This window comes from Phoxinus phoxinus (genome assembly GCF_949152265.1).
Source record: "Phoxinus phoxinus genome assembly, chromosome: 17".
Taxonomy (NCBI): domain Eukaryota; kingdom Metazoa; phylum Chordata; class Actinopteri; order Cypriniformes; family Leuciscidae; genus Phoxinus; species Phoxinus phoxinus.
Genome location: NC_136892.1, coordinates 31,262,096 through 31,278,446, shown reverse-complemented (window position 1 = coordinate 31,278,446; position 16,351 = coordinate 31,262,096). Strand labels below are relative to the sequence as shown.

At 39.5% G+C, this 16,351-nt stretch overlaps 2 protein-coding genes across 5 annotated transcripts in view; both read left to right on the top strand.

Annotated features, from left to right (window-relative positions):
- The first annotated feature begins 410 nt into the window (after window positions 1–410).
- On the top strand, window positions 411–14,622 carry LOC306984755 (uncharacterized protein). 4 transcript variants are annotated; one of them, XM_079586411.1, is made up of 6 exons: window positions 413–971; window positions 1,359–1,449; window positions 3,302–3,424; window positions 10,978–11,079; window positions 13,359–13,481; window positions 13,608–14,622. In XM_079586411.1, exons 1-6 carry the CDS (start codon window positions 606–608, stop codon window positions 14,336–14,338), a joined length of 1,536 nt encoding a protein of 511 aa, XP_079442537.1. In that variant the 5' UTR covers window positions 413–605; the 3' UTR covers window positions 14,339–14,622. The 4 variants fall into 4 exon arrangements, with proteins under 4 accessions (XP_079442540.1, XP_079442537.1, XP_079442538.1 ...); XM_079586412.1 differs by having other exon boundaries at window positions 478–971; window positions 3,308–3,424; XM_079586414.1 differs by lacking the exon at window positions 10,978–11,079 and having other exon boundaries at window positions 411–971.
- Window positions 1,459–16,351, top strand: part of LOC306984769 (uncharacterized protein) — a 41,984-nt gene continuing 27,091 nt past the window's right edge. The window contains exon 1 of the mRNA XM_079586459.1: window positions 1,459–2,897. The gene's annotated coding sequence lies outside the window, so the exon portion shown is untranslated. The remainder of the gene's footprint in view (window positions 2,898–16,351) is intronic.

The following is a 16,351-nucleotide window of genomic DNA, read 5'->3' as shown; positions in this document are numbered from 1 at the left end:
TTAGGCTATATAGGCCTAAAGGGCACACACATTCGTTTAGACTGGATGGGCAATCCGGCTCTTTTTCGCGAGCCGGATCATTTGACTTAGCTCACTGAAATGAGCCGGCTCTTTTGACTCACAAACGGCTCTTTAAAAAAACAACGTGATGGCGGAGAGAGCAGAGTCACTATGAATAGTACTATTGGTGATTAGTATTTATAGTGCGTCTGCTCTCTCCGCCATCACGTTGGTTTTTTAAAGAGCCGTTTGTGAGTCAAAAGAGCCGGCTCATTTCAGTGAGCTGAGTCAAATGATCCGGCTCGCGAAAAAGAGCCGGATTGCCCATCACTAATTTAAACTGTTATCCATTGTATTTTATGTTGGGTATCACAAAACGGAATATATAATACGAAAAAGTAGGTACTATCTCACAGCGGTTTGCAACGATTCTCTTTCCCCCCACAATGCATTGCATGACGTCACGTCGGGGGGAGAATTTACCAAAGCCCGTCTTGAGAGTGACGAGAGTAACGTTATTCAGATAAATAGACTAGACAGACAGACAGATAGAATAACGTTAGCATAGATAGATAGATAGAAATATAACGTTATAGTAGGTAACAATGGTGAACTACTGTGTGTGTGCTGGGTGTAAAAACTCCACCCAAACAGGACACAGGGTCCATGGCTTCCCTATGAAGAACAAGGCAACCCTCAGACAGTGGGTAAAATTTGTCTGTGTTAGGCGGGCAAATTTTTCAATGTCCTCCGTCACCACAAACGCGAAGATCTGCAGCGCGCATTTCAGGGAGGAGGATTACGACCCAGGGCATATCAGGATGGTTTCTCTTGGGCTGATGAGGCTGAGCCGGGTACAGCTTATCCCGACCGCCGTGCCGTCTGTGCACACGCACCTCTCTGCCTGCCCTGCATCGAGACCGAGAAGCACTAACGTCGGTGCCGCCCGCCGCAAGCGAGAGCTGGCCAGGGTAAGCCTCATGCTAATGTTTACGTTAGCTAGCCCTGTGTATACTGCATAACGTTACCGTGTTTCCCCTCCACTACAGTCATAATCAGTCTGACATCAGAAAAGCACATTTCGTGATTCATGAATATGAACCAAAATAAAAGTGCAATGTCCAGAAGCTTGTCATATTTAGCTAGTTAGCGCCTAACTGTTAGATATTTAGCTAGATAGCGCCTTGGCTAAAGTTAGTGTTTGGATCACTGGTGATAATCAAGCGACTTTCACAACCGTGTGTGTGTTTGATTTAGCTGCTTGATTTAAAGTGGATGGAAATTGATTATTGCGGTTTTCTTTCACATGTATTTAACCGTGATCGTGTTGCTGACCATTTTGGATTTCTGTGCGCAAGATATTGACAGATGCCTCGATGCAGGAGACCGTGGACAGTGTCGGTGCCACGATAGATGACCCCCTGCCTTCCTCCTCCACTTGTGACACAGGTAAATCACGGTAAATCTTGGGTATTTCTGGTATGATTCAATGTTTGAGTGGTTGATATGCTGTCTAAAACATACGTTGCCAAATTCTATGCATGCAGGACATTTCCATACACGTTGATGAAATTAAAACATAGCCTACACCAAAACATAACCTCTTAGATTTGCCATGATTGTCATATGTGTGGGTATGTTTACTGCCTGTGCAGGTGAACCTAAAGCCCAATACTGCCTGTATGTAGTGTACCGGTATTGCCTAGGGATGAGTATGTTGGAAACATGATCATTGTATATACAACACATCTCTAGTCACCTATAACTGTTTAAGTTGGTTCATAAGACTTTGTGTAAAAAGTAAACAAATAATTAACATACTCGGGTGTGCTGGCTTGAAGGGGACCATGATCCTGCCTGAGATGTGTGTATGCTATCTCCAGCACAAACGGGTTCAGGCAGCATGCCTCAAATCCTGGATGCTGAGTGAGGCACGTCACATCTGGTCGCGGGGTGAGCTCCTCGATCAGCGACCAAAACGCACTCACTGCCCTACAGCACAAGCTTTCCAACGCAGTTTCCATGGGACGGCACCGCCCGCACAAGCACCTGCCAAACACAGCGACAGACACGCGGCGGCTACGTTTGCAACAACATTTTCACCGGAGAAAGAGAAACGCTTAGAAACGCCCATATAGCTAGCATATAGCCTTTCTATTTCTAGATGACAAAGACAAAGTTTACCAGTACTATGACAAAGGTTACCGGTACTTATCGAAACTAACGTCATGATCACATTCACTGCCACTAGATATAAAGAAAACGTTGATTTTTCACTCAACGTGCTATTCAATGACATTAAAAAAATAATGTGTGTCGTTATTGTGCACTGCTGCTCGTAGACTAGCTCCAGTGCTCATTGCTGCGTTGCAACTCTTCACTCATTCTCCTCGGACCATGCATTTAATTGGCTTTGACGGCCATCAGTTCTTGGCAATTCCTCATTTGGCCTCTCACGTCTGGCAGGTTCGAAATTATACGGCTGTGGGTCATCATACATGTTGGCTCTTGCCATCTCTTCCTCATCCCAGTCAGTCGCCATAATACTAGGCTGAGGCTACCTTTCCTCCACTTCTCCCTAAGGTGACGTCATCACCGAATTGCGTGAAAAAAAACCCTGTTAATACCAAAAACATAAAAAACTGGTCTTTAAGACCATTTTTGAGACATTTTAAAAATGATATACATATCTTGAGTGCTTTATGTACCCATTAATCGACAGTGGTGGTTAACCTGCAGCACGGCCTTTAATCTATGAAGTTTAGATAGTTTAATATGGTTTCCGCCAGTAGAGGCGCTCGAGCAACCGAAGCAATGACACACACCCGAGTCTATGAGAAGGAGGGAAGGGAACATAAACAACATAATTCTGCTCTAAATCTGCTGGTTTTCAGACTGTGAGTACATTCATTTTATTATTTATAAGGTGAAATATAAATCCAAACGAATAAACGAGTCAGTTCATTAAGTGAATCTAACGTTATCAGAAATGAATCGAGATGAACCGACTTATGTTGTTCATTACGCTCGTAAAACGTAAACCCGTTACTGACTGTTTTTTCACATAAAATTTTGTAAAGATTATGACTTGTTTTCATTTAATTTAATGAACAAATTAATCATGATAAACAGGGTTTTAGACGAAAGAGCAACGTAAAAAATAAACGAGAAGTCAAATTGTTTTTAAACAGTTGTTTGATCAAAACACTTTAAACTGAATATTATTCAGAGAATATAATTTAGTGATTGTAAGTGTGATGATCATCTGCTAAATGCTGGGAATATTCCCATCTTCCCACAGGAGAAGAAGAAGAAGCAAGCAGGAGGAATTACTCCAGGACAAACTACGGACATACTATTGTAAAGATGGAGATTAAGGAAGAACCCTGCAGAATAAAAGATGAAGATACAGAGGAACAAATAGGTTGGTGTTTTCCTTCATTCTGTTAAAGTGGCGCTATTAAGGCTCCTAATAGGGGTTATGCGGAGCGCCCAGCGTTCGAACCGGAAAACGGGTCTAAGCATTTCCGCTTTTCACTTCCGCAGCGGTATTTGATCTCTGAGGTAACTGTTAATTTTCTGTTAATTTTTGCTTATTATAATAACATTCTTATTTCTGATTAAACTTTAGAGTAAAAAAAAAAAAAAGGCGCAAAACTTAAATCCTTTGTCTAAGAGTACTCGGGGCTGGACGTCTGTTTGGCAATACGGTGTACATCGGAAATTGATAGTATGGGTAGCTCCTGTAAACACAGGCTATAAAAGGTTGCTATTACTACGCTGTGTTTACCTCAGTAGCTGACAGCCGGAAGTAGTTATACCCGTTTTGTAGAACCCGGAAGAATGTTGCGCATAACCCCTATAGAGCTCGGGCGTAGACGTTATGGAACGGTGCATTGTGGGTATCGGTGGCCATTTTAGAGGTAACGCAAAGGCCGGTTTGGAATAAGGTAATAGCATAGCCGGCCGGTCTCCACCGGCACCGAGAAAGAGTATGGACCGTGACAAAAAAAAGTTGGCTATACTATTAGGGCTGGGTATCGATTCAAATTTCAAGAATCGATTCGATTCCGATTCTCAAGATCTTGAATCGATTATCATTATTCGATTCGATCTGATCCGATCTTATATTTTTTAAATCAAAAGTTTTAACTGTTCATGAACAATCAAGTGTTTGTATTAAATAACATTCACAAACATACATTAATGTTGTAAAAATGTATTGTTCACTCAATGTGTTGATGTTATACATTAATGATAAGGCATTAAGTAATGTTAATGAATGGTACCGCACACGATACCACTTAGGGGATAGGGGCTGTTCACATATCGCGTTTTATGCGCGTGCAAATTCAGAGAAGCACTTCAATGCATCTCAACAGGTCATGTGACAAAAACCAGCGGCCTTTCCGTAACAACATGGAAAGCTCGGCCGAACAGCTGATCATCGCTGTACAGGGCGGCTTTTTATTTCTCATCTCAATGAATATATCTAGTGGTAAAGCTAATGCAAGGGCTAGAAATCAATTAATTATTTGATACTTCCTCGTCATCATGGAGAGCGCAGTTTGCACCGCTTTCTCTTTTCCACAAGCGCGTGCTTTCCCGTTGCGTCTGCCGTTGCTATGCAACCATGAACAGAGGCGCACCTGGAAAACGAATTTGCACGCGCAAAAAACGCGCTATGTGAACGGCTCTTTCCTCCTTTATGGACGGTCAACAAGTGGATTCAGAGAAACCACATTAGATTAGCAGCGCCGCCGGTCGCTATGTCTCAGTGTGTTTATGGGGAAAATGTAGGCCTGTTATTAAAGGGGTCATGACATGGTTTTTTTTATTTTATTATTATGTTCCCTTAGGTGCAATTATAGTATTACTATAGTTTTTTTTACAAAAAAACTTTTCCAATGTAGTGATTTATGACCTTTTCCCACCCTGTTTCTCATCCTCTGATTCAAACAGTCTGTTTGGGGGTGTTTCCCCTTTAAGAGTTCAGTGTTAACGCCCACTGTTATGATTGGCTAACGTCAGTGCCTATGCATCAATTATTAACGCCCCCAGCCAGAACATTATGCGGATTCAGCGTATTTAAAAAGTAGTTTAAAGTTTTAAATACATTACTTACAGTTTGCGTCGTCGATGTTGAGCCCAGAATATAGTCGGCTTATCTTTGAGCAACAGTTTTCTGGCAAAGCCAGCATCATTTTGGGATTTGTTCTCAAAACAGTCATCCTTCAAATGTAACGTTATAGAACAAACGCTTAAACTAACACTGCCGTGACTGAGACGTCCGCAAAAAATAAAGTGCATCCATTTTCCCCTGACGACTGGATCTTTCAGCAGCGTATTCAAAGATGTTGTTTGTCCACAGCCAGGAACAGCACATCTGCGTGGCATCGTAATTTCCCTGTACACAGACCCACTCGCTGTCCGTCGACTGAACACTTGTGAGGCGCGACAATGATACGAAATGAGCGTAGTTGTCTTGCGCTTTAAGCGTAGTTGCCTTGCGCTGGAGGCCATATGCAAACGCTGGTACGTCACTTCGTACCGTGACGTCACTTCTTACCATGGGTCCAGAACGAGCTGTATTTAGAGCTTGATTAAATAAATTATTCGTTTATAATGGGGAGGAAGTCTTAAGCTATGAAACTTGCAGGACGTTTTAATGGTACAAAGACCTCTTATATACCAAAAGATCAAGGCAAATTTGGTTTCTCATGTCATGACCCCTTTAAATCGATCCTCTGAGTTACGGATCGATCTTTAGAAATTAATATGAAAATCGATTCAGAATTGGTGAATCGATTTTTTCAACACAGCACTATATACTATACCGTATACATAGTTCCCACAGGCCAATTAATGTCACATGACCTCCCCGGAGACGCCATCTTTGATGGCATAAGCTGCATACTGTCTATGATAAGCTGCTGTGTTTACAAAGTTTTACAAGCAAATTTCGAATATTTCTTTGTTTATAATGTTACGAAAATCATGAAGTGACAGAGATTATAAAGAGACTCTATTAACACAAGACAGAGAGAGGTACAATGCGAACATTTCAGTCATAAATGGTGTGGATCTGTATGTGCTAACGAAGGAAGCACTGCATGAGCACTTATTATGCAGCTTTGCCGCAGATAACGTTACAGTATTATCATGTGTACCATTATCTGGTATTGGCTAGGAGTTTTTACACGTGAGCAAGCAATTCCGAGCCTGGAAATCACTGGAGGCGTACAATCAGTTTACCGAGGGTTGGTTGGGGACGTTTGCTCAAGTGCAATCAATGGAAAAGTAGTCATCATAGCGAAGATATGTAGCATGAGGCTAGACTATCTGTCTATTAAAAAGCCAGAGCCTGCACAACTTAATTCCTATGTTCCCCTTAAAACAGTCATCAGTGCTTTCTGTAACTTGCATGTACTTATTTGTACACTGAAGAATAGGGGTGGAAAGGTACATGTATTCACATTGAACCGAAACGGTACGGACGTCACGTATAAAAATAAATAAAACTTGCATGCAAATTAATTAATAAAATGCAGAACTACTTTATATGCGGGTTCTTTAGGGACATAATCTGAGATTGCAATGCTGGAATGCGTGCGTGTGTGTGTGTGAGAGAGAGAGAGGCGCGGGTGCGATCGAACAGTGGAAACAATGTTGTTTTTGTATGTTTTTAATACCTCGTCATTTTGTTCATACAGGACATCATTCAGTAACTGCAGCAATTTTATGCGATGAAATTGCGGGAACTTGCAAAAACTGCAGTATGATGAAAAAGAGAAAAAAAAATTTTTCCCCCAACACCCTATTCACTAGGCTACTACTTTAATGTAAAGAGTCATTTCTTATTACTTCCTATGATAAGCAAGCATACTACCTCACATAAAGTGCTGGGAATATTTAAGTTCTCATCTTGTTTTATTTCAGACCTTAATAAACACATGGCTCAAACTTACAAAACATTGATGAGTCGAACAAGTTCTGTAGCTTTACAAAATGAATATGCTACAACTTCTGTAAAAATGACAAAGTGGCAAAGTGGTTGTCCAGCGTCAACTTCCGCCTGTGGTCCAACACACAGTTGCACGGAGTACAAAATAATTTGCCCCCACTGTCATGTAACACACTGGGAAACTGCTTTGCGCGGTCTTTTGCGCTTATGTTTGTTGGCAAATGAGAATGATTTGCGAGCTTCATCATGGTTTCATCAGCATTACGGGGTTTGCAGCTTTTCAATAATGTCGCGCAATTACGTCACTTCATAACGTTCCCATGGCAACAGGGCAAATGGCTGCGCTTGTTTGAAGTAAACGCAACATTTTTCAACTTTCTGGTATGATATATGTGACTTTTTGCAACGAAAATGCGGGGATTATGAAATCATGCAAGCCCGCATATTTTGCGCGCGGAAATCTGCAATTTATGCGGCGAAAGTGCGGCGTATTTGAAAAAATGCGCCCCCCGCATAAATATGCGGACTTTGGCTGATTTTGCATTGAATCATGCGATCGCATAATCACGTTTTTCTGGAGGGACTGAAAAGCAAGAAATTCCCCCGCTATAGAAATAAACCGCTTTAAATCCCCCACCCCCCATCAACAGAATTTCACGCAAACACCAGTGCACACACCAGAAGCTAAGGCAATTAAACATAATAAGGAACACATTTATTACATTTATTATTTCACATTTAGAACAGAAATGGAATGATGTCTAAATAAAGTGCTGGCAAAACGAAATCTAGGCTATGATTTACATTTTTTGCTAGACATACTTAAATTAGTTAAATGTTGTTACCTCAGAAAAAAACGAGCACACTTTGAAATAGTCAAATTTTCATAAGGCAGTAATTAAATTATATTCCATATTTATGTTTTCATAATATAATGTTATTTTATTATTTTAATTTAATCTATGTTGATTACCGGTATATGAAAAGTGAACAGCATGAGTAGGATCATAAGATGGGTCAGAGATTATTTTGACCACTTTATTAAGATTTTTTTTGTAAAAAGCCTTTCTTTAAATCATATTTCGATTTGTATAAATTGTATCTTAATTTTAATCAATGTTTCATCAACCAATTGCCTGGAATCAGGACGCGGAGGCGCCCGTGCGATCTCTTGCATTGCATTTCGTAGAGAAGACTTTACTCTGTGAAAATATTTATTTATTTTTGTCCCTGTGCGCCGATCGGAATTCTGGGGATACAACAGAGCCAATAGGCTGTACTGCGGGCTTTAGCCGTTAAATATCTTTGCTGCATTGGATCAGTCTCCTTTCTAGAACAGCCAGGAGCTTTCTAGCCTCGCGGCAGCAGCGCCTTGCATCGCACATAGACCTTAAAACAATCAGCGGATAACTTTGTGTAACTTAACTTTGTGTTAGCCTACGTGTCGCCATACACATCAGCATAAATGCTCCTGATAAATTATGCTATTAAAGCATTAACATTCACAATCCACTGTTAATTTAACATAAAAGCTAGCAGGCTGCGTGCATGGTTTGCCATGAATGCGCTCTCTTAATAATTCTTAAAAAGCTGACATCAGTTCATCTCGATCTCATACATCTCTGTTATTATCAATGAAGCTGACTGCACAATGAATCTTTCATAATATCTTTTATAATCAGAGGATTTGCCAGCATGCAGAATTCAGCACTGAACAAAAAGTCCGTTTTGAGCGGTGAGGGGATTCTGTCTTAAATGCTTCTGATTGGCCATTGCGTTCCAGAAATTAACACATATGTCTGTGATTGGCTACATCGCTCAACGTTGCAAACATGTTACAAATAGAAACTCTGGCCTGTAAATCGTTTCTATTTTGTTTAGTTGTTGTTGTTTTTCTGCAACAGAGGAATAACAATTTATTAGTTTTATATGTTTTATTCATATATTTCTATTTAATCGTTTTATTCTCCCGCAGCCCGCACACACATAGTGAGTGCATTAGGCTACCGCCCGCGCTCGCACTTGGCCATCACATCTAGTCCCGCGCCGCACGTCTCTAGATCACGGGCCCGGCCCGAGGATAGCGGCGGGAAATATCGGGCTCGGGCAGAGAATCTGAGCTCTAAACAGGACAGAGTAACACGGCGGATATCGCTCATATACATTTTGTTGACGACGTAGTTAAAGGCGGCAGGCGTGTGTTGCTTAGGCGGCCGCCTTAGTTCCAAAGTGCAGCGGGAAACCCTGTGTTACGTTAACATGCCGGACACCCATTCAGCTGTTGTTCTGTGTGCTGTTGTGGAGCTGAATAACTTGCCTTTCCAGATTAAATGACTGTTCTTGGTCTTGGATTTTGTGAAATAAATTTCTAAATAAATGCGACTTATAGTCCAGTGCGATTTATATATGTTTTTTTCCTCTTCATGACGCATTTTTTTGACTGATGCGACTTATAGTCCGGAAAATACGGTACTTCCGTACCGTGATTCCCACAATGCATTGCGACGTGACGAAACGATCCCGAGCTCTATTGTGTTTTGGAGTCTCTTACAAGAAGTTTTTTTTGACTTACATTCACACAGACAGCTATATTACACACTGCATGGAAGGTAATATTCAAAAAAGCATAATAACTTTAAATAAATTTATTTGCTTTAAATAAAAAAGCACTTTAAATAACTACTGAGGAACACTAAGAAGAAAAATGACAATACATCCAGAACTAGATACTAGTAGGTACTAGTGATTGAACAATATTTATTTTCATTTATATGGTTTATATACACACACACATATTTGTATATTTTGGTTTATCAGGGGCCAAGCACTGATAGTGCGTAGGCACCTATTGAAATCGTTGGCGTTCTTCTTCTTCTTCCGCTCTGGAAGTCTATGGTAGCCCATAGAACCGCTTGCGGGAAAGTTATGAAATGTGGCACACTGATAGAGGACAGTCTGAACTGTCACCATTGCAAATGTGGAGTCATGTTTATGCTAATAACTTTTGAACCATAAGGGCTAGAAACAAAATTCCACTCTCAAAACAATACTCTGACCACACCACATCAATTTCATAACTGCGCCACCTATTAGTCAAAAGTGACAAACCATTAAGTCATATTATTAGTGACTGTATAGGGCTGGGGCGATTACCGCAATACCGCGGTCACGAGCTCGTCACAATCATCACCGCAAAAAAACAAACATTGGCCTGCACTTGTGTGCACGTTGTGTCTAATGACATGGATTCATTGATTCTAATGACATGGATTATGTCTAATGACTGTCTTACATGGATTCAAGATTTTCTAAACAAAACTTATCATCAAAAGATGGAGCAGATCCGACCTTTCGCGAGTTGGGGAGCGCAATATCCCATGACATTAAGGAGACTGATCCTAAAGCGGTTTACCGCTATACCGCGGGAATTTCTTGCTTTTCAACCGCGGTAAGAAAAAATCCATACCGTCCCAGCCCTAACTGTATATGATTTTTTTCACCTATTTTGGCTAAAATCCTCTTTAATTGCTCATTGTTGCAGTTGGTCTGACACTCCCAGACATGTTGGCATGGTTTGTTGTCTTTGCGCTTGGCCCCTATACAAACATTGTATTAGATATAGGGTGAAATATAAATCCAAACAAATAGAAAAACAAACTGCCTAAAAGAGGCAGTTTATTTAGTGAATCACTCAGAAATGAATCGAGATGAACCGACTGATGTTGTTTATTAGGCTCGTGTAAGTAAACTTTTTCACATAACAATTTGTGAAGATTATTAGTTGTTTTCATTTTATTCAATGAACAAATTAATCATGGTTAACAGTTTTTAATGCATGTAAATCATATCTGATGAAAGAGTAGCGTAAAAATAAACTAGAGATGTCAAATAGTTTCTAAACAGTTGTTTGATCAAAACACTTTAAACTAAATATCATTCAGAGAATATAATTTAGTGATTGTAAGTGTGATGATCATCTGCTAAATGCTGGGAATATTCTCATCTTCCCACAGGAGAAGAAGCAAGCAGGAGAAACTACGGACATACTATTGTAAAGATGGAGATTAAGGAAGAACCCTGCAGAATAAAAGATGAAGATACAGAGGAACAAATAGGTTAGTTGAGGAACATTACGCTGAAAACTGACATTTAACAATACATCCGAAACCTCGTAGATCGACTTGCATTTTAAAAACGTAACACCCGCATGTATTTGTGTGAGTGTCTGTGAAGAGCGAGTTAAACGCACATGAATGCCACCACAATGTCGTAAATACAAGTGGGAGGCTCATGATTTTCTTTAAGCCCCGATCTTTGAGTTTGGGGCGTGTCTGTGAGAAACATGGCTGAATAGCACTTATTATTTAGCTATTTAGCAGTAATATTGTCAGGCTTTTCTATTTACAGAGGAGTAAGCTAATTGCATACACAGAATATGATGGCATTATAAAATAATAGGGGTGTAACGATACACGTGTTCGTATTGAACCGTTCGGTACGAGGCGTTCGGTTTTCGGTACGCATTTTCAAACCGTACGGTTTTTCCTGCCAACTAAAATTTTAGCGTGCTCATAATGTAAGAGACACTGGCACGACCACAAAATTGCCCAACATCAAATGGCAAATGTAATGTAAGCGGAACGAAACTGCGCTACTCGTTATTGTGTGGTTGACGGACCGTTTATCAATTTGGACCAATGCAGCGCGAGCCGATCTTGATCAAGCGACACTGTTACTACACAGCGCTAAGAGATCCAGTAAAGAAAGCATTTGAATTCGCCACTGAAGTAATAACATCGCTGCGAGATCTAGTGAGAAACATTCACATTTCTCCGTTATTAACGGATCAAACAGCGCTGACGTGGAAACCAGTAAGAAACATTGTGCCATGAATGAACTATTCAGTGTCCACAGATCAGCAACATTCACCATGGAGTTACTGTAGTAACACTACTAACTGTAAACATGGAAGTTTGGCAGGAATAGTAACGTTGGGCTATAATCAGGGGTGCACATAACTGGTACGCAGGTACGCATGCGCGACAAAAATCAGGAATGCGTAATGCCACTTGTGTTACTACGCGCCTTTGCGTACTTTAAGGGTAACTGTCGCCAAAATGCAACATAGGCAGTGTTCATTTAATTTTTTCACGTTTTAAATGACGACCACGTCAACGAATAAAAACTAGACGGAATTTAGGGAGGGACGATTGGGGAAAGAGATCCAGTCAGAACTGATTTGCGTTTGTGGTAGATGCGCACATTTGAATTGTAACGTGCTGATCTACCCGGCGCACACGAGTTGGCATGCGCTTGATGCATGTCTCAAATCGTTAAAAAACGTCTGGGATAAAGAGAAGAGCAGACATGGATAGATCTGAATAAGAGAGACGACGCGAAAGAGAGCTTTATTCGGTATGCTTTTCTGTGCGAACACACACACATACGCGACCCGAAGCTGCAGTCCTGCACATAGACAGCGCGCAAGGACTGAATCGAGCTCTCTTTCGCATCTGAATGGACAAATACACACAACATTATGTCTAAATGTCAGTTTTGGAGAGCATTCACGTAAACACAGTCGGTTATGTCTTTACAGAACGTACAGTACATCAGTGCAATTGGATCTGCATTCTGCACACTCGGTCTTAAAGTGACAGTGCGTAATAAACCTAATGCCTTCTGTACACTTAATATTGATCAAATAACAAAATAAAAAGAGAAAATTCACTGCTGTTTAATATCTTTAATAAGGATTCATAATATTTAATTTATACAAATAAATATATCTGAACAATCAAATAATACTTTAAATAAATTTTTTCCAAAGGTGTTTTCTATCATTTTAGGTAGTTTTTCCCCCCCACGCTGATGTAAATTTAAGTGTTAGTTTTTTTAATTAGTTTGGTTTTAGTTAGTTATTTTATGCTATAAAAACGGGAATGTGACGTCATGATTGACAGCTGTGGCTACGCTACATTATGGGGTGAGTACCAAACACCATCTCCTGGTACTCACCTGAGTAACTCACTGAAAAAGTTATGTGCACCCCTGGCTATAATGCTTTCAAGTAACATTACGTCGGTTTTATTTTGACATTATGAATACAATTGCTGCCCTCAAATGTTAATCTGAACTAAAGTAAACCTTTGTTTATGACTACTACAATATTAAATTTAATTTTGTATTTAAATTTCATAAGTGCCTCCATGCACTCCCATTCAAAAGGCATTTTGACCAAAAACGAAAATACGGTCAAACTTAAAAGTGGAGTTTCCATTCTAATTATGATTTTACACGAATGTTTGACTCGGGTAGACTAACAAAAATAGCCTAGGATCAATTTTGGTGAGTTACCCTTTAAATGCTGGGAAATATTCCCATCTTCCCACAGGAGAAGAAGAAGAAGCAAGCAGGAGGAATTACTCCAGGAGAAACTACGGACATACTATTGTAAAGATGGAGATTAAGGAAGAACCCTGCAGAATAAAAGATGAAGATACAGAGGAACAAATAGGTTGGTGTTTTCCTTCATTCTCTTTAATGACTGACTCCTAAAATTGTGGTATCATATTTCATTTTCTAACTTCTTTCTTGTTTCTAACTTGTCCTTCTTTATTTGAATTATGGGAATTTGTCTTAGATCCTATGGATGTGAAAGGTTTGAAACATGAGTTTCGAAGACCTCATTCCACAAATGAAGATGGAAACGCAGTCATTTCACAAACTGAAAATAATTTAATGCTGAAAAGTGCTGGAAAAATTGGAGTCAGTGGATCTTTAACCTGCTCTCAGTGTGGAAATAGTTTCACAAATGCATCAAACCTCAAGAAACACATGAGAATTCACACTGGAGAAAAACCGTTCACATGCATTCAGTGTGGAAAGAGTTTCGGGTGCAAAAGCTCTCTCGAAGATCATCTGCTCTCTCATTCTGGAGTGAGATCGTTCAGCTGTGATCAGTGTGAGAAAACATTTGTTTATTCATCAAACTTAAGAGCACACCTTAATGTCCATACTGGTGTGAAGCCTCACTTTTGTTCTTTTTGTGAAAAGAGTTTTTCACGACTGGAAAATTTAAAAGAGCATGAAAGTTTTCATACTGGTGTGAGACCTTATGTGTGCTTTGACTGTGGGAAGACCTTCATTAAATCCAGCCACTTAAAACAACACCAGAGAGTTCACACTGGAGAGAAACCGTTTAAGTGCTCACACTGTGGGAAGAGTTTTGCTCAGTCAGGAAGTCTGAAAGATCATGAGAGAATTCACACTGGAGAGAAGCCGCACCAGTGCTTTTTATGTGGGAAGAGTTTCACCCAATTATCTAATTTACAGAAACATGAGAAAAAGTATTGCCTGATGTTGCCTAAATGAGCAAACATGTTCAGAATTAGTTTCATTAATCTAAGAGGGTAATTTTCTAGAATTAGTAATGAAGTTTGATCATTTGTCAAATAACATTTTTGCAGGGTCAGTAATACTTCATGAAACTAGTGTTGCTGTAAAATACTGATTTTTGCAGAGAGTTCCATTATTTTCAGTAATTGTGCTTGATCACAAATATAAATGATGCATTGAGAACATAATGAAAATACTTTTTTACATTTTAAGAAATGATCTGTACATTTTGTGACAGAAATAAAAAGGAACAGAACTTGTGTGACTTAATGAATAAATGTACTCACAATCAAGGGGTTAAACACTGCAACATTTACGGAGTGTGTAGTAATAAATCATACTTTATATTTGCAGTTATATATTCAACAGCCGCTTTTATCCAAAGAGACTTGCTTTGCATTTAAGGTTCAGATATCAGGTCATGCCTTCTCTGGGATTCAAACCCATGACATTGGCTTGTGTCATATTCTTCAGTTTGAGCTACAGGAAAGCTAATAAAACTAAAACTTCACCATATGAATTTCAATGCATATAAGCAGACATTAACAATGAAAATTGTTTATGAAAATGAAATGTACATGCACTGTGTTTGTGGCAAAGCATCTAGTGGTAAAGGGATTAACTAACTTTTATTATTGGTCAGTGATCAAGAAAACACTTATTCATTATATTATTGATTCTCCATTTTTTTGTAAGGGTGTTGCTGAATGACTCAAGAAATGTAATCAGCATGATGATGTAAAACTACATTTCTTGTCAATTACCACCACCTGCTACTTATACCAACAATGAAGAAAAGCTCAATTATAATAGCAAAATATGTGGGAGAGCGTTGCTAGTGTGACTATATTGTATTGCAATATAGGCACTGAATCAAAAATAGTTAACACATCAATTGTAATTGAAAAGGGTCTTGTTACACTTGAAATACTTACAAAATAGATGTATGAAATCATGGACATGGGAATGTTATTGTCATGAAAATTATATATTGGGTTATAATTTTCCCATTATGACATGTTGGAGTGTGATTCTCAATTTAATCAGCCAGCATTATTTTATTTACATTTACTTTTTTTCCAGACACGTTTGAACATGTAACCCAACCCAACCCTAAACCTGCCCAGTTGTGTATTATATGATATATAGCCCACAGACTCTTTATCATTTTTGTGAAATTGCGGTTTTAATTTACACCGGCAGTTATTGGGAGTTCAAAAGGCGCGGGGAGAGAGAAACGAGCGAGTGCGTTAGGCTGGTGTATTTGTGTACAGTTGTTCTTGCGTTCCGATTAAAAGTCCAGAAATGGAGCCTTGCTCGTCTGTCGTTCTTCAGACGTTAAAGGAGAACTCCGGTCAATTTTAACATTGAGCTCAATTTTTAGTAAATTTGGAGTGCTGTCAATACAGAGAACAACGACAAAAATCGGTGTTGCCTACACCGTGTTATCCTATTTTTAAAATTTGCACCCTATTGACTTCAATGGGGCAAGTTTTAAACCTGCTTTTATCCTCTTAACATCCTTGATGTGTCATTACAAGTGCCCAGCCATGTTGAGGGATTCCTTCAGAGTGAACACGGTGAATCTGACTGCATTAGATGTGAAAGATATTCATAAAAATGATGTTAATTCAACAAGCGCAAATACCTGTATTTAGTTCCTGTTTTCGGTCGAAGTCCAAAGTAGTCGATTGTCGAGTTCACGCGCGTGATCTAAGTAACTAAACCTATGCGCGTCAACTCGACAATCGACTACTTTGGACTTCGACCGAAAACAGGAACTAAATACAGGTATGTGCACTGGCTGAAATAACATCATTTTTATTCATATCTTTCACATCTACTGCAGTCAGATTCACTCGTGTTCACTCTTAAGGAATCACTCAACATGGCTGGGCACTTGTAATGACACATCAAATATGTTAAGAGGATAAAAGCAGGTTTAAAACTTGCCCCATTGAAGTCAATAGGGTGCAAATTTTAAAAATA